Below are 27715 nucleotides of genomic sequence, written 5' to 3'. Positions count from 1 at the left end.
CTAACCAGTGTAAGCAGGTTTCCTATGGAAGCCTTATAAGCCCTTGGTCCCTGATAATCCACATTCTATGGTTAATATAATGTTTCATATATGAGCCCACGTAGCCCTACTGGGCTTGATATAGTAAACGAAGTAAGGGATAAACCCATCTTCCGGTATCTACTTTATTTTCCTGTCATGTAAAGTACAACTAACCGATAAACACCCTACACATGTCACACAGACTTTGTTTAATGCATTCATTTCAGTAACCTAATTATTATCCAATGACGCCTTGGTTTTTCTTTGATCTTTTCCTGGTGATAAATCTCATACCAAGCGATATATCAGATATCACATATGTGATATCTATAATATTGCATGGTTCTCTCTGAATGGTCCACACCTCATTAGGGAGATGGTGCCCATTTCCAAGTGGGTGAGACAGATAAACAAAGACATAGGAAAGATTTCGAACAAGCTCAGCCCCATGGCACGTGGATGAGAAAACCTCGGTGGTCATTGGATAAAACAGATACTTAATTGACACTTGTAATGTATCAGATATGTTACACTTGTCCTTCTGACTTTTGTGATATATCCAATACATTACTCATGCCCATTATGTACCTTTTACATGTTAGACCTCAGCATGTATCTGGATGTGCTTTGTTTTACATGAACTATAATACTATAATACATTGTACCTATATACTAGCTGGCTAAAGATTATTACTGCATTATACATTGTACCTCAACCAAAAGTTCAGTATCTAGTCATACTTCATTGATTACTAAAGAGAAAAAATAATATGAATTTAGCAACAGATACAGTGTCAATATGCCTCGTTACATTGATGTAACTAGTCTGAAGGAAATGTCTCGCAATGCAAGCTGAAGCTAGTAATTTATCTCGCATGTACTCAACTTTTACAACTCATATTAGAACATTCACATTAGTATATAAAGGTATATCAAATGTTAAGTGTACTTTTTAAGATTTATATTTATATCTGACAAATATGTATATCTGTTGATAAAATATTTCCTTTGTTTATTTAGATATACTGACCAGTACTTAAGTGACCAGGTGTCTGAACTGATCCGCTATGTATGGGTAGTTCTCTGAACTGATCTGTCTAGATGTGTATTAGTCTGAACTTAACAGCGCTAAGATGGCTGTAAATACAGCCAGCTGATCTGACCAGGCAGCATGCAGGGTACACAGAAAATGGTCCCATCATTGATGGGTCAGGTCCACCTCACCCTTTGTAAACAAAAACACAGGTCACTGGGGAAACACTGGGGATCAAAGGTTAAAAGACAAACTTTCCATTTCAACCCTTGTAGACCATTACATGTGGGAAACACAAATTTGTGCAATGATCATGAGACTATTAGGAAAAATGAGATTGGTATTCAAATGTTATCTCCTAGCCTTCGTGAACAACTGTTTGGTAAAGAAGTTGAACAACATTCTGTGGATAATGAAAATGGTAATGCCTCTCCTGTTATGAAGAAGGTAAAAAAACATTTGTCTGATCACGATTTATGGGGAAGAGAGTCTACAATTTTACCAGATATTGATCTTAAGATCCCTGAGTTGAAAGGTGATAATATAGCAGAACATATGGAAAATCTAGCTCGACAGCAGGTGGAAGGATACCACGAATTGGCCAGTCTTATAGCTAACCCTAACTTCAGATTTCCTCCTAAACCTGAGACCTGGTTAATGTCATCAGGCTGGACAAAATATGACAGTGATACTGGCAAGGCAGTGAAAGTTGACATCCCTGAAGAGAACATCCTTATATTTGATGTAGAAGTCCTAGTTCCAGAAGGAAATTACCCAACCATGGCTACTGCTGTATCCCCTAGACATTGGTAAGTCATTGTGATATTGGTCTCTAAAACATTGAAATAGCAAGTCCTGTAACATTGATAAATGATGATAATAGTGGGTGATGTCACTGAAATATTGGGTAGTCACTATAATAGTGGATTGTCTTACAATTATATAGGGCTGAATATTGGGTAGTCACTATGATAGTAGACTGTCTTACAGTTATATAGGACTCAACATTGGGTAGTCACTATGATAATGGATTGTCTTACAATTACACGTATATAGGACTGAATATTGGGTTGTCACTATAATAGTGGATTGTCTTACAATTATATAGGGCTGAATATTGGGTAGTCACTATGATAGTAGACTGTCTTACAGTTATATAGGACTCAATATTGGGTAGTCACTATGATAGTAGACTGTCTTACAGTTATATAGGACTCAACATTGGGTAGTCACTATGATAATGGATTGTCTTACAATTACACGTATATAGGACTGAATATTGGGTTGTCACTATAATAGTGGATTGTCTTACAATTATATAGGGCTGAATATTGGGTAGTCACTATGATAGTAGACTGTCTTACAGTTATATAGGACTCAATATTGGGTAGTCACTATGATAGTAGACTGTCTTACAGTTATATAGGACTCAATATTGGGTAGTCACTATGATAATGGATTGTCTTACAATTACACGTATATAGGACTGAATATTGGGTTGTCACTATAATAGTGGATTGTCTTACAATTATATAGGGCTGAATATTGGGTAGTCACTATGATAGTGGATTGTCTTACAATTATATAGGGCTGAATATTGGGTAGTCACTAAAATAGTAGACTGTCTTACAGTTATATAGGGCAAATAATTGTTTGACAGTCTACAGTATTTTTTTAGAGGTTGGGACTCCATTAAATACACGATGGTTACCTAACTGAATATCATTTAAGAGGTCTGCTGTATGAAATCTAGAATGATCTACTGTACACCTAAAATCTTGGCCTGAGGTTGCAGAATCAGCTGTTCTATTTATTGTGTTACCACGGTCTCAAAGTGGGTCGTGTTATGTCAATCAAGTTTTACATTTACCACATTTTTTGTTTTTTTAATGTGCCATATAAAGATTTTTTTTCTTTCCTTTTTTAAAGATTAACAGTGAAAAAAGAGACTATTGAAATGATCTCTTGATACTAAACATGAAGACCAATATTATGTTAAATAAAGATCTTTCCCGAGATTGATGTAACAATGGATTAATATATTATGAAAATTATGAAAATAATCCAGCTGATTTTATCCTTGCTTTGTTGTAAATAGTACATTGTAACAACATTATTACATACCTTTTTCTATTATTTAGGTATTCCTGGTGTAGTGACTTAGTGTTGAAGGACCGTTACCGTTGGACCAAAGTGCCAAATCTGTCGGACCTTATCCCTCTCGAGTCTGAACCTGGTGTCAATGGTCAGTCTCCAAAGGAATGGCCACAACGACTCGTCATTGGTCACAATGTTGGCTTTGATAGATCATATGTGAGAGAGCAGTATTACATAGAGGTATGCTGGAACGGTGTATATTTAAAACTACAGGAACTGTAATGTATTTTTCTGGTGATGAGCTCATGTCTGGTAATAAGTCTATGTCTGGTAATAAGCCCATTTCTGGTGATAATTATATATCTGATAATATGTCCATATCTGGTAATAAGCCCATGCCTTGTAATTATTCTATATCTGGTAATAAGACCATGTCTGGTTATAAGCCTCTATCTGTTAATTATTCTATGCCTTGTAATAAACCAATGCCTGGTAAATAAGCACATGTCTGATAATAAGCATATGACTGGTAATAAGCCTATGGCAGATAATAAGTCTATATCTGGTAATTAGCTTGTGTGGTTATAATTCTATGTCATACAATAAGCCCATGACTGGTACTAAATCCACCAATATCTTGTAATTAGTTTCAGTAGATAAACCAACAAATGTCATTTGATTGACCAACTCCAATTTTAATTAAAAGTAATGCAGTGGCCTTCATACAGGATAAAAGTAGTAAGTTTGCTTCATTGATGTGTAGTGGCTTAATGATAATCACACATAGGTATTCTCTGAATCTATCGGGATATTTGGACTTATTTTACCTGAACGGTCTACCGTAATATATAAAAATAAGATGAAATCTAAAACATTGACTCGAAGCATCTTTCTTTTAAATTTTGTTTTTGACAGAAATCAAAACTTCGGTTTTTGGACACTATGTCAATGCACATTGCTATTTGTGGCCAGACAACATACCAGAGAATTCTGTACCAGGCAACAAATAAAGGCAGCCAACGAAAGGAAGTACGCGAACACACAGCCCGCACCAAACATATGCAGGTTAGTATAGCTACCAAACTACGAAAACATACTGCCCACACATAACAGATGCAGGTATGTTAAGAAGTAATGATTGAATTGTATTTCAAAATCTATGAATGCATTGCTGAGCCTGGTTTTGTAATAATGGCCTTCATTTTGTTGTTGTTTTGAAGATTCAGACAACCACCATGATCATCACTCCACAGAAATTTTCTTAAATTTTCTTCAAAGTTTGATTATGAAATAAAATTTTACAGTACCATAATCCGTTGGAAATTTCTGTTGAAGTTGAAGAAATTTGACTTCAAACTGACTCGTAGACTTAGAGCAAGTGTTTCTGAATGATACTAAGTCAAAATGGCTGTATCTAGTTAAATGAACATATTGCATGCCAGGATAGGTTGTTATGACTCAATATTGACTTGACGTTGAAGTTCTGCCCTAAATTGAGTGAAATGTTTACCTAAAACGCATCACATTCTATCAAATCTATAGCAAACACTTCACAGAGGAAACTTGCTTTATTCATTATATAGTAAATGGGAGGTAAGAAAAAAGTGATGTTGATTGGTTATGCAATGTAGATGTCCTGAAATCTGGCTTTCATGATTAGTATGTTTTGAGAATAAAGTAGAAGCCAGGGTGATGGAATAACCATATGACTTCTTTACTTGGTATTCCACAATGGCAGACAGATGGGTTCAAATTGAATAATCCTATCAAAAGTCTTCTTAAACATTCTGACAATTTCTTATATAGTGTAAAACATGAAACTATAGGGAGTGTTTATATACCCTTAACTCTAATCACGGATAGGAGGTAAAAGATAGAATATTTCCTAACAAGTTTGTAATCTTAGGTGGAAGATGAGTGGAAGATGGTCAGCACACTAAACAACTTAAACGATGTCCATAAACTTCATGTTGGTGGAGATGACTTGAAGAAAGAGACCAGGGACGTTTTTGTGAAGGGGACGATGCAAGATGTGCGATCACAATTTCAGGTACAGTGTATAAGGCTTACTGAACTTTTTCACCAGGTTGACTTCTGGTTATACGAGATTCATCATATCCTGTTATACAAACAAAATGTATTCAAATTATCAGTGAATGTCACATGCCTTACATGTCTGATCTAACGTGCATGACTTAAAGTTGCATATAAATGATATTGCAACTGATTTATGGAAGAATTTCACATATGTTTGTGGTTCATCATCGTCATGGCAAGCACTAGACTTATATTTGAAAGAAATATATTTTTAAGGCTTGGTTTGAAGTATACAGGGATAGCTGTGTAGGTATAGCGATGTGGTAGGCTATGATAGTGCTGTAGGTTGGCGGAGGATCCAAGGTAATAGTGCTGTAGGTTGGCAGAAGATCCAAAGTAATAGTGCTGTAGGTTGGCAGAGGATCCAAGGTAATAGTGCTGTAGGTTGGCAGAAGATCCAAAGTAATAGTGCTGTAGGTTGGCGGAGGATCCAAGGTAATAGTGCTGTAGGTTGGTGGAGGATCCAAGGTAATAGTGCTGTAGGTTGGCGGAGGATCCAAGGTAATAGTGCTGTAGGTTGGCAGAGGATCCAAGGTAATAGTGCTGTAGGTTGGCGGAGGATCCAAGGTAATAGTGCTGTAGGTTGGTGGAGGATCCAAGGTAATAGTGCTGTAGGTTGGCAGAGGATCCAAGGTAATAGTACTGTAGGTATGTGAAGGATCCAAGGTAACTTCGAGATTAAATAAAGGTGATAGATTCAGCTTTAACATCCTGTCCAAACGATACAGCTTGATTGATCTGTCATTTGATCGACTCTAAGTTATTATATGTTACAATTATTTAAGCCCATATTCCAGTATACATTATATAGGCAAACTGTCTGACAAACGTTGTTGGTAAACTTTTTCTAAGAAAATACTGCCAGGATCAAAAATGAAACTTGGTAAGAATTTAAATGTAAATCTGATTGAATAAGCAAAAGATAGATTTTAAAGTTCAATGATTAAAGAAAATGCATGCTGATTCAAAATTTTAAATCTATTTGAAAAATGTTGAAGGAATAGATGAGCTTGATGATGACCAGTTCTTAACATTCACCTTAGCTTCATGATTTAACTAAAAGATTAAGTAGAAGTATTCAGAATATCAGTTATTTGTCCTGATTTGAGTCAGACACGCTGTATTAGCTATACACAGAATTTTGTTAAAAAATTTATAGATTTTTACAGAAGCTTAGCAATTCACAGCTTCTTTACCATTAATTGGAAAAGTTAAAACACAAGATTTTGAGAATTTCCTTCTATAAAAGCTTCAACTGATTTCATATTAAAGGATATTATTCATTTAAGTTTTGTACAAAATTTCAAATTAATTTTAAATTTTTGAAAGAGTTCTTGTATCCATGCTCAAAATGTGTACTTATTTGCCCCCAAATCAGATCATCATACGTCAATTCATATTTTTGTGTTTATTTGAGTTTTACACCCTATAGCCTGATAACTAAATCTGGTTGTTGTATTATGAATCTTTTCATTCAGAAAAACTGAGCTAAGCACAGGTTGTTAATGTTGATGTGTAGAAGTATCCTTTTAAACATCCTGCTTTTGTTCCTTCATTGTGTGAAGATGGGGACCATGAGAGTCCGTTGAAGATCTGACATGACTGGTTCAGTTCTTATTGAGGTCAGTTTTTCTATGATCACAGATCGGTTTGTACTTTGGTAGTTTTGTCCCTGTGATATCCCGATTGGTTTGGATCACATGCAGTAGGCCTCTTGCATATGTAGAGAAAGAAAGTCATACTTAAGTACTATTATTCATTGCATATTCCAGGAGTTGATGGAATACTGTGCCAGTGATGTTGTCGCCACAACAAAAGTTTTTCAGAAATTGTATCCTGAGTACTTAAGAAGGTAACTAACAAGACAGAAAATGAATTCACATTTCAGTCTGTTGATCTCTCAAGTTAAAATTGTTGACGATTGACGAATTGTTCAATATGCTTTGAAGTGTACTATTTTAATTGTCTGTTACTACTTATCTGTTGTAGTTTTAAAAATGAGGATTTCCGCCTCCTGTTTCCAATTTTGCATAAGATAAGTTAACAAATTCAACATCTCGTTTAATTCTTTACTACCTGAGTAATTTAAATTGAAGATTAACACATCTTGTGCTACATCTTTTTTTGTAAACCTCTGAATGTATCAACACATTTAAGATTTCCACATCCTGTAACCATGGCTGGAATGATGGAGATGGGAACCTCCTACCTGCCTGTCAATCAGAACTGGGGACGCTACATTGATGAATCCAACAACATCTACAATGACCTGCAGAGAGAGCTTAAACTGCTCCTGATGAAACTAGCAGATGAGGCATGTCATCTTATGCACAGCCAAGAGTATGTTGGTCTAATTGTTTTTACAAATGGAAGTTTGTAAACTTGGCAGGAATGGGTTGATTTGTAGATTTTGACAATGCAATAGGTGGGATTGTATACTCCAATCAAACTATTGTCAGTAGTTCTGATAAACAGACATTGGTTTTTAAGGGGCTGAATAGCAAGGGTGGGCTTATTGGGGGATAGATAATTATGCCCCCGCCATTTATGGCCGGGGGCATATAGCGTTGCCCATGTCCGTCCGTCCCGTCCCGTCCTGTCCCAAATCAGTATATACCACCTAACAACTTCATTCGGACCTTTCACTATTATTTCACATGGGGGGGCGGGGGCATTCATGTCTTACAGACATTTTCTAGTGTATCACATAGGTAGAAGTTTGTTGTACATGTGCTTGGTAATGTATAGCAATTTTTTATGCCCCCGCCATTTATGGCCGGGGGCATATAGCGTTGCCCATATCCGTCCGTCCTGTCCCGTCCTGTCCCGTCCCGTCCCGTCGCGTCGCGTCCCAAATCAGTATATACCACCTAACAACTTCATTCGGAAGGAAACTTCATACAAATATCAAGTATGGAAAGACCTCATGCAGTGGTGAATTTCTCGGCATTCTAAAAAAAGATGGCCACCAGGGGGAGATAACTCAAAAAAGAGGAACATCATCTTATTTCTACATAACTTGGTACTTGTGGGTTTTAAGGCATAAGGAACTAATAAACTCCCTCATTTTTTCCAGAGAACAAAATTCCAAATTCATGTACGTTAAATCAACTTGTCAATTTAAGTATGAAACTTAAGTTGTACATAGTTGCATACAAATTAACAAAATCATCTTTTTCAGACCTTTCACTATTATTTCACATGGGGGGCGGGGGCATTCATGTCTTACAGACATTTTCTAATTATCAGAATGTACTTTTACTGAACAAGAAAATATTTTCAAGATGCGAGGTTTCACTGTATATGTAAACTGTTACAGGTACAAACATGATCCTTGGCTATGGGATCTTGACTGGAGTGTGGCCAACATCAAAATGAATATGAAGAAGAAAGCTTTGAAGAAAGATAAAAAACAGGTCAGCATCTCATGCTTGGCTGTGTTTGATATAACAGTGAATATGAAAACAAATTGCTTGAAGAATCTGTGATATTGAGATTACACACCTTTTGATTGGCTGACTGACTACTAACATCAGTCGAAACTGGGATACATTTATCTAATTTGATTCTTTAATTATTTTTTGTTTTAATTTTCAATGGTTATTTAATATATCACATAAATAGTGCTGCCCCCACACGTACATACCTATCCACTAACATGCATTCTTCGTCATCTGTTGAGTAACTACTTGGAATCATTAATAAATAGCTGGCATCACCGTTGTACTATCATACACACATTCTACATTTCAAGAAGCAAACATCAAGCCGCAACATTCATTTTCTATGTTTTCCACATTCATATCACATACACAATTTTTATACCCCATACACGCCTGCATAATATTATGTGAACATAATAACATTGATTCACACTTTGTCATCTCACATATATACAGTGACGTATTCATATACATACATATCCGATCCATGATTCTTCATTTTTGTTTGGGTGGTTGGGCGGTGCAGTGACAAAAAACTGGTCTTTCAGGTAAGTGACTGGTGTGATCCCCTAATCAGATGTGAAAAGGTATGGTGTTCACCCGCCTGACCATGTGGGTTTTCCCCTGTTCTCATGTTTCCCCTCACCTGCCTGACCATGTGGGTTTTCCTCTGTTCTCTGGTTTCTTCCTCACTTGTCTGACCACATGGGACTTCCAATGTACTCTGGGTTACCTCCTCACCTGTCTGACCATATTGGTTTTCCCCTGTTCTCTGGTTTCCCCTTCACCTGCCTGACCATGTGGGTTTTCCCCTGGCCTGGTTCTCTGGTTTCCCCCTCACCTGCCTGACCATGTGGGTTTTCCCCTGTTCTCTGGTTTCCCCCTCACCTGCCTGACCACGTGGGTTTTCCCCTGTTCTCTGGTTTCCCCCTCACCTGCCTGACCATTTGGGTTTTCCCCTGTTCTCTGGTTTCCTCCTCACCTGCCTGACCATGAGGGTTTTCCCCTGTTCTCTGGTTTCCCCCTCACCTGCCTGACCATGTGGGTTTTCCACTGTTCTCTGGTTTCCCCCTCACCTGCTTGACCATGTGAGTTTTCCCCAGAACTCTGGTTTCTTCCTCAGCTGTCTGACCACATGGGTTTTCCCCAGAACTCTGGTTTCTTCCTCATCTGTCTGACCACATGGGTTTTCCCCTATTCTGTGGTTACCTCCTCATCTGTCTGACCACATGGGTTTTCCCCAGAACTCTAGTTTCTTCCTCATCTGTCTGACCACATGGGTTTTCCCCTATTCTGTGGTTACCTCCTCATCTGTCTGACCACATGGGTTTTCCCCAGGACTCTGGTTTCTTCCTCATCTGTCTGACCACATGGGTTTTCCCCTGTTCTCTGGTTTCCTCCTCACCTGTCTGACCCCATAGGTTTCCTACACTTTTTTCTTCTTCAATAAGACTTCTTGTACCTTTCAGTTCGGGCCATTGAGAGTGACTGATCTATGCTTATGGCTTGTTTAAAGTGATATTCGGTTCAAGTTAAGATATCATCGGATGCTTTTGAAGAAAACTATGCAAAATCATCTACTAATGTTCTTATGGAAACTGTACACTTCATTTTACCATTTAAACAAGCTTATGATATTCAGTTTTTGAAAATTCTATATAAATCTAGCTAGATCGTTTTACAACTGTTCACATAAACCTGATTGCATCATAACAGGTTTGCATTGTTGTAAGCTGAACAGAATGAAACATTTGTGTAAATTATAAAATCAACAGAAAATAAGCCTAATGAAGTAACAAAATTGTAATCCCAGCAGAAATTTTAGTGACCAGTAACCACACTTTTGGTTTGGCTCAGAATATTCCCACCAATTTCATTTGTCCAAACTGATCACTGGAGAGATGTTTTAGGTTCTTAAAAGATACTGGATAGCCAGAAGATTTTTAATGTGATATAATACAAATACAAAACAAAACAAAAAAATTCAGGCCTTCACACTTTCCTACCTGCACTATTATCGTCATCGTCGTCGTCATCATTATCATTATTTTGTCTTCTTCATTTTCATCTTATTAACAACATCAAGTTCTACACCTGATTTGATTTTGGTGATTATGCTCAAGGTTCAAGTGTCAAAGGTCACGTATGACAACTATAGAAGAATTAAATGTATTAATTACTGAAGATGTATACTGAAATATTCCTATTGAATGTAATTCTGTTGTCTTTAAGTTCTATATTATTTTCATTTCCTATAAGGAGGAAGTAGAAGATGACATAGATGAAATCATTGCCAGAACCTACGCCACGAAAAGTAGAATCCCAAAGAGACCAGTGCATGCACCAGGCTACCCTAAGTAAGGAGTGCAGTAATCAAAACTGATGAAACTTTTGAAGCATGTGTTTTGATTTGATGTTAGCAACACATTTGCTATTAATATAATATTTTTAACAATTGTTTTGAAAACTTGATACTCTATACCAACTTTCTTTCACGACATCAAACTTTTTCGATTCTAGCAATTCAGCAAGATGTCAAAGATTTACTCTCACCAAATTAAAATTTGAAGTACATGTACAAGGTCTTTATATTAAACATGAAGGGAGCCCTATATCTGATTGCTAATTATGTCATGATTGGGTCTTTTTTGTTTACTCAAACAAATTGCTTCATTGTCACTTTAAATGTAATATTTCAAGCATAAACCAGGATGGACTAGCAGATTTTAGTACATGCTTAATATCATATCAATATGGTCAAATTGGTCAACAAAAACAGCTCAAGTGAGCTTTTCATAGAGTATATGACAGTAATGACCTATTCATAGACTGGATTGACTTTTGACACCTTAATAACAGAGAATTTGGAACAATAATGGGTGTCTTCTGTTTTTGTTTCAATGGCAATATAAAAGTAGATCAGATTTATTTAAAAGCTTGTATGGCAGGTTGGCCGTCATTGAATTCAAACATGCTTGCTATCCCCATTAGAGATTTTCACACACTTCTCGAAATTGAACACTCAAAGGAATATATTGTTCTTGATATTGGAATAATCAGCTGATTTACAAATTGTGCTATCGATGTGTGTACTGTACACGTATCAAACAGATTCTAGATAAACAGCATGTGAGAAAGTAGTCATGAAATACAAACAACAAATGCAGACTAAGAAACTCTGTTTTCATGATGTTTTAATTGCCTTGGAAACAATTTAGATTTTTGAAATTTTGCTCTGATTATGAAATTCCTGAAAAGTAATGACACAAGCAAGTTGGTATTTAGTACCTATAGAACTTTTGAATCAGGTGATTTTATTTTTACATAAAATTTCTTTAAACCAACATTTTTTGGTGTCGCTTGAAGCACATTATTCTATATATAACTGTAAACCAGTGACTAACTTTCACAAGTTCAGCAAAACAACTTTGTGGCAATATCCTTTAGAGTATTCTAAAGCACATTGTGAAATTTGAAGTCTTCATTCAAACCCAGCAGGGAGCTAAATTTGTTTAGTTGCTAATTATGCCAGGACAGTCAAGATTACCAAAGGGTGTGTGAAGGACATTGGTCAGTTGCATGTCCACTTCATAAACAGATAAAGATAGCAGATATATGTGTGGCACAATTAGCTGATGAATAAAGGAATGTAATTAATTTCATTAAGGTGTTTAATGCTTCTTTTTCCATAGCTGTGTAAAGGTTGATCATAGTTACATAAGTGCTTGTAAAGTTTCCTATACAAGCGATCCAGTCTTTCTGATATGTTAGTGATCGTTACCTAAGATTACAAATTCTTCAGAATCAACACAGGTAAAAAACAACAGATTTCTGAAACATAAAACATGCTGTAGTTGTATGTATGAGGTAGTTTCAGCTAAATAATAATGCACTGTTAATCAGCAAATTTTGAAGGAAAGCCTAGCTGTATGTTATTTTCCATTTTGCAGCTGGTATCGTGATTTGTGCCCCAAGAATTCTGCCCCTGGCTGGAGTGTCGGCCCATCCCTCATCAGCACCCTGGTCAGGGTCACACCCAAACTGATGAGGATGACTTGGGATGGCTACCCTCTTCACTACAGTGACAAGTATGGCTGGGGTTATCTTGTGCCTGATCAGGAAAAAGCAGCCATGGACTTGCAAGAACTAGACACAGCACAAGAGGAAGGGAAGCCAAGATTTCCTATAGAGTAAGAAAATTCTGTGTGGATAATCTTGATGTATAGCTTCTGAGGGTTACCAAAGAAATCAAGAAGTTCATTCACCTGTCCTTTCCAAAGTAAAGGGTTCAGGATATTGGGCTGTAATTGGATCCTTGAATCTGAAATAAATAAATAAATAAATAAATAAATAAATAAATAAATGATAAAGTTTAAGATTCATGCTGTTCTTGTGTATATTGTATATTGTCCTTTATCATATTGTATGGTATTGATAATATGGTCAATGTATTATCCTTCAACAATTATCAGAAGGAAGCATCACTTTATGATTAATTTGGGAAATCTTACTTGGACTTAAAGCACATGAAATTACTCATACAACTCTCTTAATGATAACTGGATCAGACAAATTGTATACAAAGAAATACGGTTCCAAACCTTCTACATTCTAGTTCCATCAATGAAAATAACAGATGATTTAAAGTCAAATTTGAGGTAAAATACTACTTTTAACGTGGAATAAATGGGAAAATAAACGCATAAAAAGGCACATACCAGATAGATTTCAACCAAATTAAAAGGTCTTATCAAGAATATTGTCTTTTGTAGGTCAGTGTTCAAGCTGTGTGGGATATCAAAAGACTCAGAAAAGAATGAGGTCCTGAAGGACTTTGAAAATAAGATGGACTCTGTGATGAAGGATGCAGCTGTGGATTTAGATTGGGATGAACGGGCTCGCCATTTAGACAAAGCTAATATCAAACGAGAAAGACGTCATTCCGTCATACGTGATCGGGAAAAAGGAGTAAGCATACAATATATAAGAATGAGGATTGGATTTCTGGTGTCAGGTTTAGTAGGTGTCATCAAAGGTCATTAAAGTCACATCAAGGTCAGTCCACAACATGTATAGTATTAGGTTTGGTATTCTTTGATATAATAACTGATAGAACAGCTTATTTTTACACTATTCATACTCTTATCATGTCATATCTTAGGGCATATGGTGTTGCCCTTATCTATCATTCCAACATTCTCTCATTTCATCATGATTTTGTCTCTGCTGATTAACTCTTAAACATCTTTAATTGTAGAACTGTAATTTGGTATGTAGATGTATAATGATAAGAAACAGGTGAATATTGGAGAGCTTTCTTTCAGTGGGTATAAGAGCAAAAAAAAAAAAAAAGATTAGCAAATAAAATTTTATTTCACATTCCTTCCTATTCATTTTGCAAGCAGAACTTTAATTTTCATGAGTACATCTCTTAGCAAAGCCAATATCACTAAACAGTTCCAAAATTCTACTTATTTATCAGCATTCTTTTGCTCAGACACATCTACTTGGATTATGTCATGTGTATGTTCTTACCGGTTTACCTGGTGATAAGATAACCCATATCTGTAGTGTTGAATAAAATTGTGAATAAGCCTATATCTGTACTGCTGTGTAGAGTCGTGAATAAGCCCATATCTGTGCTGTTGTTTGGAATTATGAATGAGCCCATAGCTGTGTCATTTTGTAGTTTTGTGAACAAGCCCATATCTGTGCTGCTGTGTAGAGTCATGAATAAACTCACATCTGTGCTGTTATGTAGAATTGTTAACAAGCCTATATCTGTACATGTGCTGTTGTGTAGGATTGTTAACAAGCCTATATCTGTACATGTGCTGTTGTGTAGGATTGTGAACAAGCCTATATCTGTACATGTGCTGTTGTGTAGGATTGTGAACAAGCCTATATCTGTACATGTGCTGTTGTGTAGGATTGTGAACAAGCCTATATCTGTACATGTGCTGTTATGTAGAATTGTTAACAAGCCTATATCTGTACATGTGCTGTTGTGTAGGATTGTGAACAAGCCTATATCTGTACATGTGCTGTTGTGTAGGATTGTGAACAAGCCTATATCTGTACATGTGCTGTTATGTAGAATTGTTAACAAGCCTATATCTGTACATGTGCTGTTGTGTAGGATTGTGAACAAGCCTATATCTGTACATGTGCTGTTGTGTAGGATTGTGAACAAGCCTATATCTGTACATGTGCTGTTATGTAGAATTGTTAACAAGCCTATATCTGTACATGTGCTGTTGTGTAGGATTGTGAACAAGCCTATATCTGTACATGTGCTGTTGTGTAGGATTGTGAACAAGCCTATATCTGTACATGTGCTGTTGTGTAGGATTGTGAACAAGCCTATATCTGTACATGTGCTGTTGTGTAGGATTGTGAACAAGCCTATATCTGTACATGTGCTGTTGTGTAGGATTGTGAACAAGCCTATATCTGTACATGTGCGGTTGTATAGAATCATGAAAAAGCCTATATCTGTACTTGTGCTGTTGTGTAGAGTCATGAACAAGCCTATATCTGTACTTGTGCTGTTGTGTAGAGTCATGAACAAGCCTATATCTGTGCCCTTGAGTTTTTAGTTAGAGATGTTTGGTGCCTTGGATTATTACAGGAAGGATATAGTTATACTTAAATGATGAAACTCTTTCCTTCACACTCTGTCTAATATCTTCCACATTTAATTGGTCATTCTGCCAATATGCTGAGAGAGAAAGTGTGTTAACCTTGTAGATCATCCTGGAGCCGATGGAAGATGAGAGAGTACCAGGATGTCATTTCATTCCACTCCCACACAAGGTAGGTAAGAGAAAATATTACACCTAAAATGTCATTTGTCAAAATGATCAAATTTTCTAACTGTTTAAGGAACCTGTTCATTTTTGCAATCTTTTTTGTTTCTTTTACACATTGCAGAATCTTTCTTCATGTTTGATGATTTTTGTTTTGCAGAATGGTAAAGGCAATCGTGTTGGGAACCCACTGGCACGTGACTATCTTAGTAAAATTGAGGAGGGGACATTGAAGGCCTTGTCTGGTACAAGTGCTCAGCGCATTCTCACACTCGGCAGCATGTCGTCCTATTGGAAGAACAATATGAAGAGAATTGAGTAGGTAGTATACTCTACAGCTCCTAACATAAGCCAAGTGGGACAGGATGTGCATTTTATGCACATCTATGACCAGGTGTTAAAAATAAAGGATAGCCAAATTGACTCCAATCGTACCATGTTACCATCTTCTGTACTTTTTTAGGTCATCTGACCCAAAGGGTCAAGATGACCTATAGCCATCGTGCTTCGTCCGTTGTTGTCCGCCGTGCGCCGTCCGCCGTGTGTAAACTTTTCATTCAAACAACTTCTTCTCAAATACTAGAAGGTCGAGGGGGCTAATACTTGGCACAGAGGATACTGGCATGGAGCTCTACCAAGTTTGTTCAAATGAATGACCTTGACCCACTTTAAAGGTCACAGGGGTCAAATATGTTAAAATCTTTAAACAACTTCTTCTCATTAACCAAAAGGCTCAGAGTGTAGATATTGGGCCTGTGACATGCTGGGATGAAGTGCTACTAAGTTTGTTCAAGTGAATGACCTCAACCCACTTTTTAGGTTTGGCTTGCTTTTTGTCAGATGACCGTTAAGGCCCATGGGCCTCTTGTTTCTCTTTTCAACCTGTTTACCATCTTGTCGTACTATTTTCAAACTAAGTGATACAAAAGATACAAAACTGTTACTTTGTATAAAGTTTGGCTCTATACTCAACAGGACACAAAACTGTTACTTTGTATAAAGTTTGGCTCTATACTCAACAGGATATAAAACTGTTACTTTGTATAAAGTTTGGCTCTATACTCAACAGGACACAAAACTGTTACTTTGTATAAAGTTTGGCTCTACACTCAACAGGATATAAAACTGTTACTTTGTATAAAGTTTGGCTCTATACTCAACAGGACATAAAACTGTTACTTTGTATAAAGTTTGGCTCTATACTCAACAGGACACAAAACTGTTACTTTGTATAAAGTTTGGCTCTATACTCAACAGGATATAAAACTGTTACTTTGTATAAAGTTTGGCTCTATACTCAACAGGATACAAAACTGTTACTTTGTATAAAGTTTGGCTCTATACTCAACAGGACACAAAACTGTTACTTTGTATAAAGTTTGGCTCTATACTCAACAGGATACAAAACTGTTGATTTGTATAAGGCTTGGCTCTATACTCAGTTGGATACAAAACTGTGACACTGTATAAGTGTTTGTTATATACTCCATAGGAAAGGATAAGGAAACTTGGTCTATACATTGATCTTATGAAACGATGTGCAATGTACCAAATTCAGGGCCCACAACCCCTTAATTGCTCTTTGTTAAATTTGTGTGTCCAGAGCAAAAACACTTCTATATAACCTAGGATAATGAAACTTGGTGAATGTGTTGTTCATGCTAAGACAATGTCTAATGTACCATTTTCAGGGCCCTTGAACCCTCAATTACAAAGTTATTACCCTTTGATAATAATTTCTTGCCCTGAGTATAACTTTCCTATAGTGAAGTAAGGATCATAAAAAGTGTAGGCATTGATCATACTAAGACAGTGTACAGTGTACCAAATTAAAGGCCATCAACCACTCACTTTCAGAGTTATTGCCTTTTGTTAAAATTGTGTGTCTGGAGCTTTACTTTGCCTGTATTCAAACTAGAATATTGTAAACTGATGATCTAGATATACAAAAGCAAGGTGCAATGTGGCAAAGAGTTATTGCCCTTTGTTAAGATTTTGTGTCATGAACAAAGCTTTGCTTTCATGAAATCTAGGAGCATGAAACTTGGTGTATACATTGGTCATATGAAGAGAATGTGCTGTATACCAAATTCAGGGCCTACAATCCCTTGATTTATTGCCCTTTGGCAAATTTTTCTATTGTAATGTCATTTACGGGGAGCTTTCATCAGTTTCACTGATACTCTTGTTATATATGTATATGTATAAAAATGTAATTAATCATATACATGTTATACCTACAGGAGTCAGATGGCCCTTGGTCTAACATCATCTGACCTGCCGGATTCCATCACCAGGTAGGTATTGCGTCACTGTTGTGATCTAACACAATGATCAGATAATGAGTTGAAATTATACTCTTCTCTCTGACCAGATAAGAGATTTCTTCAGGCACTCTGGCTTCCTAAGAGCTGTGAATATCATTGTTTTGGCATCAATTTTAATTGTATGAAAAATTTGATGATAAATGTTAAGTGGAACTTTGTTAAAGAAGGGTTCATAATTTGAAGAATTAAGGTTTGATTGTCTATTTTCTCCATGCAAGCAACAAAATAGATGATCAATCCTTATATTTACATGAGCCATTTTAAAAATCCTGCCACTCCAATGCTTTTGCATTACCCATTTTTAAAATCCGGCCACTTTATTTATATATTTATATAATAAATTTAATAAAATAAGGCATTTTAAGATTTTACTTTAATTTTTAATTACCACGGTAATAGGAAATTATTTTTTATAATAAACAACAAAGTGTTCTTCTGTTAGGGTTATATCATGCACTATAATAAAAGTAACAACACTACAACTTTGTGATCTGGTCACACCTAAAGCAAATCACATGATGTTGTAAAAATGAAAATACATTGAATTTTACATAATCCATAGATTATAAGAATATGGACATGGAACCTAGGTGTTGTGGAAAGTTTTTAGTGTCAATCTGGCCAAAGCAGTTAAGACACTGCTTTCAAAAGTGCAAGCTTCAACGTAGGCACACATTACAATAGAGTCATGTAGCCTAGACAAGTCCCAACACTTGATGATATCAAACTCATGACTTGTGTTTTGAACTTTTTAAGAAATGTCAAATTTATCTGACGACTTATAAACGTTATTTGATATAACGCAATCTGACTGATAGAACAGATCCCATTATAAATCAAATCTGGTATCATACTGTTTACAGGAGAAGATTTTCAAGTGTTAATTGTTAATGCAGTTATGCTTTCTGGATTATCAGCATGTTGTCAGATCATGTGTTTTTTCTACTCATTTTTCCAATTCTCCATCACACTGGCGTTTCCCTTCTTCCATTCTGTTGCAGACCATTAAAGTATTAATGCACCTTTCATTGCCATGTAAAACAGCTGTTTTATGTGTTAACTTGTAGAGGAGACATGCACAGCAATGTTACAAAATGATACACCATTGCATCAAAAGCATGTAGATGAAGGAGTATATCTGTGTGAGCCCCTCTTATTTTGATTTAAATATCAATAAATATACCTTAGATATTGAATTTAGAAGTTAGAGATATTTAACAGGTAGTTGATTTCTTTAATATCTTGATGAGTGAAAATTCTGAACAAAAAAATTTTGAGACAATCAGTAGTATGCACTGCTTTAAGATAAAAAATTACTTGTGTAGTACATATGCCCATAAATTCTGTATCTGTATATTTGGCAGTAAAACAGAATATGATGAGATGGATTTCCTTGGTGCTATTGTTCCACGGATTGTCCCCGCAGGAACCATCACCAGACGAGCTGTAGAACAAACATGGCTGACTGCCAGTAATGCCTATGTAAGTAGTGGCAGAGAAATACTGAACTGTAGCATTGATGTCATTAAGAGAAGCAGAGTATGGTAAAACATAAGCAATATGCTGAGATAATCACCATCTGGCTCAAATTAGGAAAGTGGACTTATCACAGCAGTGTTTCAGCTTTTGTTTGAATATCTGCTGAAACATCAACAGAAGTGAATTAGCTTACGCCGGGTTTTTTGGTTTCCTGGGTTCATCACCAATTTTTAAGTTTTATGTTTTAAATATAGTACCATATAAAGTCTATGATAGTCCCCATCTTGTGTTTATGTTTTGTTTTCTAAATAAAGTACGTTACAACTAAATCAATGTCAGTCACAGTCTTGTATTTTATTTTATTTTCGTGTAAATATTCATCTTCTACAGCCAGATCGTGTTGGCAGCGAGCTTAAGGCAATGATACAGACCCCACCAGGATACAAATTTGTAGGTGCTGATGTGGACTCTGAGGAGCTCTGGATAGCAGCTCTCATAGGGGATGCACATGCTAAAATTCATGGTACGTCAAGCTCTGCATGTTTCTGATAAAGTCTGTTTAATTAAAGCTCTGCATGTTTCTGATAAAGTCTGTTTAATTAAAGCTCTGCATGTTTGTAATATAATATACAAGAAGACATTTGTTATACAAGTAGAAAATAAGAAAGTCTTGGTAATTTGCATAATTAAAATTTGGTATGAGGTCAAACATTTCAATGTATAAGTTGATCTGAACAATTTTTTTGCCTGAAATATTCCTTTATTTTTGAAAAACAGATGTGTATTACATATTTCAAAAGTCCTTTTCAGCTCTTTTAAAGTAGCTTAGCATGGGGTGGTTGAATGAACTGTTTTATGTGAGGATATAAAATGCCCCTCAGAAAGTGTCTTTCTGTAAAGCATAACTATAACAATGACAACAATAGTTAAACTTTACTGTACATTTCCACTTCAAGGATGTACTGCATTTGGCTGGATGACTCTGCAGGGTAAGAAAAGTGACAAGACAGACCTACATAGTAAGACAGCCGACACTGTGGGGATCAGTCGAGATCATGCCAAGGTATACATGCTTGTTTTAGTGTTCACCGATCTGTAGAGGAAATGATAAAATCTGCAGAGAATTCTCCAATGATGAGATCACTAGAGTTGCTCGAAAATGGTCTGTAGCAATGATCTCAAGCTTTGAGAAATTTAAATAAGTCACAGAATTGAAGTGCCATACTTAATGTGTCTCTAGGGATATAAGGGAAATTGAAACATGTAGTTTACGTTTATATTCCTATAATAGAATCATTCATATATATATATGTGTGTGTGTGTGTGTGTGTGTGTGTGTGTGTGTGTGTGTGTAAATATATATAAGAGTTGGTCAGATATCCGCTTTAGCTGCCCAGTGTTTTGTTTTTACAAGGGAAACCTCAAAACAGGAAAAATAGGAAAACCATGAGGATGTCACCTGTAGATTAAGGTTGTTTCCTCCTCATCCATTGCACGCTTTCACACATTTCAGATCTTCAATTATGGGCGCATTTATGGAGCTGGCAGGATGTTTGCCCAGCGTTTGTTAATGCAGTTCAATCACAGGTTGACAGAGGTGGAAGCCACAAAGAAGGCAAACATAATGTATACCACCACAAAAGGCAAACGGTAGGTTAGCCTCCATAATGGTAGGCTGACATGTATTTCAGCTCACAACACAACCATATGTTTGTCCTTATATGGTAAGCCAACATTTATTTCACCTCAGGGAGGGGGTAAATTTTAATATTGTTTATATGAGAAAAACAGATTTTTGAACATTATTTGTTTAATTTGCGTTGGAAATATTTCAGACTTGGTTAGAATTATGAACAAAGGATTACAATTTTATGGTATACCCATATTGATTCTGGCTGACCCACAGGGACTGATGGGGGGTGGGGTGGGGATTAAGTTGCTGTATACAGTTGAGACATGTGCACATCAGTCCGCCTGGACATCGCCGCAATGACAGGCGATCAGGATGAAATTTTAAAAATAATATGAACTGTTGCACGATAATGATGTTTCCTTGCTGTACATGTAAAATGTACATTTACAAGTGAAACGTTTGTGAATTCAGCACCACACCAATCTTCTGTTAAGTCTCTGTTAAATCCTGTGTGAAATTCTGTGACAAACAATGCACCAAATGCATGTAGTCACTAGAAAAATCACTCTTCATGTGATCCACTTCATGATATCAGACCTTTACTTATCGTGTGATCCACAACACAATATCAGACCTTCTCCTATCTTGTGATACACAGCACAATATCAGACCTTCACCTATTGTATAATCCACAACACAATATCAGACCTTTACTTATCGTGTGATCCACAGCACATTGTCAGACCTTCACCTATCATGTGATCCACAGCACATTGCCAGACCTTCACCTATTGTGTGGTCCACAGCACGATATCAGACCTTTACCTATTGTGTGATCCACAGCACAATATCAGACCTTCACCTATTGTATAATTGGCAGAAAAAATATTGTCATTTAATGATTTAATGATACTTAGAAAGTAGAAATTGCTGTTTGGTTATTTAACTGTGAAATTTTACCAACTCTTAATGGTCTGGTTGTTCTATGTGAAAACAATAAATAGTTACCATTTAGAAAGCTAGATTTTCATTCAGATATACAACTGTACCATTGTAGATTGCTTCTTTCAGGGATGCCGTCCATCAATTTCAACTCAGAAATTATCATAGCTTTGTGACTTATGGTTTTAATCAAAAGTAAATATCTTTTTTCCATAAACAACATTCCAGAATGAAGGCATTACATGAAAATGAAGATGGGGGCCTTTTTTATAAGTGGATGTGGGCAGGTGGCAGGTAATGGTTTATTATTGTCTGATGGTCAACATTTTTGTATTCATGACTTATGACTCAGAATTTCGATTCTTTCAATAAGTTCTCCATATAAATTGATATGTTTTGAATATATTTTCCTTGCAGTGTTACTATGTAATCCTAGTAAGTTCTATTTTGGGTTATAGAGCTAAGAACCTTAATGTGTATGAATATAAACATGAATTTGATGCAAGCTTGTTTTAACGAGAAGTTATAGAAAATGTTATTACATTTCAAAACTATCACACACGATTTCATGTCTTGGATGAAATCAAATCAGCTTGTTTATAGATTAAAAAAGTTAATATTGTTAAATACGAAAAAATTTGCTTTCAATCACCCCCTGCTTACAATATGTAAATCCTTATTGCTAGGAGGTACAGTTTCGTTTTTGTATCTTCTGAAATAGTGCAGCTGGTGTCACTAAACTAACACAACACATCTTGAGGAAGACTATTTGTAATCCTACTCACAATGTAGTCAACTGGCATTATAATGTACACCTCCTTGTTGGAACAGTTGTTCTCCAAATAAAAATAAAAAAATGGCGTCCATGGCTACCATTGTACTTAATTTTCAAATTCAACTGACATGTCTTCATAATATAACATAATAAATACTTGAGATTGTTATCATAATGAATGTTATCATCATCGTGGATTTACATATCAAGTAAACCAGAAGGATGAAAAGGTTTGTACTATATCTTGATAAAGTGCTTTTTATAATAGCAATTTCCCATGAACTTTATTTAAGAATCTCCATCAGAGGAGAAAGTGTGTGACAAGTTTCCATCACAGGAGAAGGAAAACATCCTTTGGGCTGTACTGCCAATTAAACATATCCAGTGGCTTTTAGAAATTTATTCCATCTTATTTATTGTGGTAAATAATTTTTTGTAATTATGAACAAAAGTATTAAGCCGTTTTTTGATCAGATTATAAACAATACGAATGCTGGCTGCATTACAGGAAAATGTCATGAACCACATTTTATCAGTTTTTAATGATTAGAAAAAAGGTAATTTCTTTCACACAGTTTATTTTCAATATCATTATTTTTTAGACCAACTTTTAGAAGAATGTGTAGAATACTGCTTTAAGGCTGTAATTCTGAATTAAATCATTTTAAATCAATTCATTAATTATGATATTCACGAATATTAGAAATTAAGAACACATATGGACATTGTTATGATGCCCTTTTCATGCCTGGAGCATGACTTTGTCCAGAGTTAAGCAAGGATCATGATCGTGTGCATCAGTTACACTAAGACGATGTACAGTGTACTAGATTCAATGCCCACAATCTTTTCTTTACAGATTCCTCTTTGTTAACATAATATCTTTGCTTGCATGTGAATTAGATAATGAAACTATGGTATAGATAGGTCATACTAAGATGATATATAGTGTGCCACAGTCAGGTCCTATAACCCCTAAATTACAGACTTTTTGCTCTCCTTTAAAAATTTTGTGTCTGTAAAAACTATTCTTACCTTTAAATTAGGGTACTGAAACTTTGTGTATACATGGATCATAATAAGATGATGTACATTTTACCAAAACTGGTTGTAAATACAAGTATTACTGTTTCAGTGAGAGTGAAATGTTTAACCAGCTAGAAGCCATAGCGACCAGCAACAATCCAACTACTCCTGTCTTAGGCTGTCACATCAGTAAAGCCTTGGAGCCCAAGTATGTTGGTGATGATGTAAGTAACTTGTGGAAACTTTGTTGATGATAAGATACATTATAGGCTGGAATGATGTGTGGTGACCTCCTCTTCAGTCAGCACATTAAATGACCGCCTCTTCAGTCAGCACATTAGACGACCTCCTCTTCAGTCAGCACATTAAATGACCGCCTCTTCAGTCAGCACATTAGATGACCTCCTCTTCAGTCAGCACATTAAATGACCGCCTCTTCAGTCAGCACATTAGATGTCCGCCTTTTCAGTCAGCACATTAGATGACCTCCTCTTCAGTTAGCACATTAGATGTCCGCCTCTTCAGCCAGCACATTAGATGACCTCCTCTTCAGTCAGCACATTAGATGACCGCCTCTTCAGTTAGCACATTAGATATCCACCTCTTCAGTTAGCACAATAGATGACCACCTCTTCAGTTAGCACATTAGATGACCTCCTCTTCAGTCAGCACATTAGATGTCCGCCTTTTCAGTCAGCACATTAGATGACCTCCTCTTCAGTCAGCACATTAGATGTCCGCCTTTTCAGTCAGCACATTAGATGACCTCCTCTTCAGTCAGCACATTAGATGTCCGCCTTTTCAGTCAGCACATTAGATGACCTCCTCTTCAGTCAGCACATTAGATGACCTCCTCTTCAGTCAGCACATTAGATGTCCGCCTTTTCAGTCAGCACATTAGATGACCTCCTCTTCAGTCAGCACATTAGATGACCGCCTCTTCAGTCAGCACATTATATGACCTGAAAATCTTGTTCACCCAGTTTCTTTTCCATTGTAAATCACATTGTCACATAATCATTGTAAGCATGACAAAATATTGTCATGTGTTTATTCTAATTTTCCTGCCTGTGTTATGTAATAACATCAGATAATTAATTGATGTCAGTTGAAATAATTTCTGTTAATATCATATTGGTATTCTTGTTAATATTATCCCAGTTGAAAAATTGCATGATCATTTAAAGGATGCATTTAATCTTGTTAATATCATGTCTGGTAAATTGAAACTAGTTAATATTTTAATTAACTTTTTACATGATGATATTTGAATTGATTCCTTTTAATTTCATGACATTTGAAATTATTCCTGTTTGTCATGTCTATTGAAATGATCCCTAGATGAATTGATTTTTGTTAAAGATCATATCATGTTGTTCGCATTGAATCTTCCTAGTATCATACCATCTGAAATTATTCCTGATAATACAAAAGATGAAGTAACTCTTGTTAATATCATGTCAGGTGATGTATACTAGTAAATATCATGTCAGGTGATGTATACTAGTAAATATCATGTAATGTAAAATGATTTTTCTTTATACCATACCTGCTGAATTGATACCAGTTAATATTGTGTCATTTACCAAACAAAAGGTAATTTAAAGTGAAATACAATGAACATAATGCAGATCCAGCTGGTTTTAGAAAATATTGATCTTATTCATATTAAGGAAAATTTACATATATTTTAAACTTGTTGGGAAACTTGAAGCTGCTTGATATAAACGGCCAGGTGCAGAGAGGGAGGCACTATAAACAATTGGTGATAGTCGACAGGTGTTGATTGTATAAATGTTTGTAAGTCACATAGAATATATTGAATGTGATGTGATGCTTCAGGAAAACATGATGTTAAGTAACACTTTATGTTTAATTCACTTTTCTCTCTTTATATTTTTGTAGTTTATGACAAGTCGTGTGAACTGGGTCGTACAGAGTTCTGCGGTAGATTACCTTCATCTGATGCTTGTGTGTATGCGATGGCTGATTGACGAGTACGATATTGATGCTCGTTTCTCCATCAGTATCCATGATGAAGTGCGTTACCTGGTAGCAGAAAAGGACAAATATCGTGCTGCGCTGGCATTACAAATCACCAATCTCCTCACACGTTCCATGTTTGCATATAAACTTGGAATGAATGATCTTCCTAGGGTAAATATATATCAGGTGAAGCGTAATTGCTCTCACCAGACTCAAGTTCACCACCCACTGTTATTACCTATTAGAGAGATACTTAAGATCTATATTCTGTGACATTTTTTTAGCATAGTAGACATCTCTAAACCATGCAGCTCTCTATATGTCCCTATTACACATAAAAGGCAGTATTTTTTTGTCTTTTCACCTCTGTACAATATAATAGGAGGGTTTTTTGTGTCAAACTACTCAAAGGTCAATGTTAAACTTCTGTTTTTCAATCTGCATCATTCACACTAATGTTATAAATCCTGAATATTTCTGTAGTTTGCCAGTACTGTAGACTTTGCTAACCCTTAACATTTGTTTCCAGTCTGTGGCATTCTTCAGTGCTGTGGACATAGACACCTGTATGAGGAAGGAGGTGATGTTGGATTGTAGAACGCCATCAAACCCTCAAGGAATGGAGATGGGTTACGGTGTGATGAATGGTCAGTAAATTGTAACCAAATTACCTGCTATGTTATCATCATAAAAATTACTTTTTGTAAATTGTTATTGACAACAAATAACTATCTTCATTTCCTGGCAAAGTACTGCTCGTACACAAAGTTTTGTATTGTTTTGTGGTCTGGTCCAAATGAAGTTTTAATAATAATAATAATGATTTTTATAATTAATAGTAATGATATTGGTTGTAAAATTTCAGTAAATAATACTTTTTTGCATGCTTCAGGATTGTTATGTTTGTTACAGGTGAGGCACTTGACATTTTGGAAATACTTGAGAAAACTGATGGTGGTTGTCTAACCTCAAACCCAGAGACGGGAACAATGACTGATGGTGGCTGTCTAACAGCAAACCCAGAGACAGGAACAATGACTGCTGATAATGATGATACAATCCTGGAAAGACAAGCATCTAATGCGATTTGAACCTGCTGTCCTTTCATGGACTGATATCTTGTTTTTGATCATTTAGGGGAATGACATCTCAGCATTTTTACCACTTTTGTGTTCAGCTGCTGGCGTCTCAATCTGTCAAAGAATCACTGGAGATGCTGTTTTGAAATAGCATTCATATAATGTTTTAGAATCAAAAGCATATTATTTTACACTTTTTTTGTTATCTCTTGTTTTACATCATCCTTCCGTCATCACACATACATGTACCAGGACCACTGACTATGTTTTCAGTACACATAGTAATACTTTTCACATACTCTTTATTGTCAGAAATTGTATACATTTATATCTGAGTGGTGTCAGCTTACTCTGTTCCAGCCGACTTGGATCCGATAAGATACCAGGAAAGAGAATTCTAACTTTATGTGAAAGGTTATTAAAAATCACCTTGAATGAGCTTTCAGGCTAACATTAAGGCCAGTTTGTTATTATTATGTTGATGTAACAGCATATTTGATTGAATTAAGTTCAATATATTGATCACATGCCAGGCTGATAAAACATGGGGTTGTATGTTCATGATTGAGTCACCCCTATTCAGAGCCTCTTTTAAAATCAGCTGGAAGTAGAGGTTTTTGCCTGTGTGTTTCAAATTCAAACAAAACTACAAACAAACAGATGAAGAATTGGTGATCCAATGTTTATAAAAAAAATTAGTCTCCGTTTTCAATACCGGTGTAATGAAGAATTGATGGTCCTGGTTACAGTGCAACCATGTTGTCTTCCGTCCATCAGCATTTTTATTTCTAAAGATTTTCTTAGAAACCAGAAGCTAAAATTCTTCCATAGGAATTTTATCATCCTTGTAACCGTTAAATAAACATGCAGGTGATGGGTGTTAAAGGTCAAGGTCAGACTCCAAGCTCTTATTAAAGTCGTAGACAAATGAAATTTTCATTCCATTATGAAGCCAAATTTGGTTGAAA

The 27715-nt window shown here is 35.9% G+C and overlaps 1 protein-coding gene across 1 annotated transcript; it reads left to right on the top strand.

The window, feature by feature from the left end:
* The first annotated feature begins 1192 nt into the window (after positions 1-1192).
* Positions 1193-27715, top strand: LOC132562379 (DNA polymerase subunit gamma-1-like). The gene is made up of 23 exons (XM_060227119.1): positions 1193-1863; positions 3196-3391; positions 4067-4216; positions 5058-5201; positions 7021-7100; positions 7406-7588; positions 8568-8687; positions 9218-9239; positions 10951-11048; positions 12642-12881; positions 13464-13659; positions 15442-15507; positions 15661-15818; positions 17744-17797; positions 19192-19309; positions 19697-19829; positions 20263-20369; positions 20820-20956; positions 22110-22175; positions 23792-23906; positions 25588-25839; positions 26198-26315; positions 26581-27715. Exons 1-23 carry the CDS (start codon positions 1193-1195, stop codon positions 26757-26759), a joined length of 3603 nt encoding a protein of 1200 aa, XP_060083102.1. The 3' UTR covers positions 26760-27715.

The sequence above is a fragment of the Ylistrum balloti genome, unplaced genomic scaffold (genome assembly GCF_031769215.1).
Source record: "Ylistrum balloti isolate Yb309-2 unplaced genomic scaffold, AGI_CSIRO_Ybal_v1 Utg371406, whole genome shotgun sequence".
Classification (NCBI taxonomy): Eukaryota; Metazoa; Mollusca; class Bivalvia; order Pectinida; family Pectinidae; genus Ylistrum; species Ylistrum balloti.
Note: the sequence above shows the minus strand (reverse complement) of the source record. Positions and strands in the feature narration are given on the sequence as shown.

Excerpts from the sequence above, each read along its gene's own strand:
- LOC132562379 (XM_060227119.1), top strand. The coding sequence starts at position 1,193 with ATGCAGGGTACACAGAAAATGGTCCCATCATTGATGGGTCAGGTCCAC. Across the intron at positions 11,049-12,641 it reads CATGCACCAGGCTACCCTAA|CTGGTATCGTGATTTGTGCC; the intron begins GTAAGGAGTGCA and ends TCCATTTTGCAG. Across the intron at positions 25,840-26,197 it reads GAATGAATGATCTTCCTAGG|TCTGTGGCATTCTTCAGTGC; the intron begins GTAAATATATAT and ends ATTTGTTTCCAG.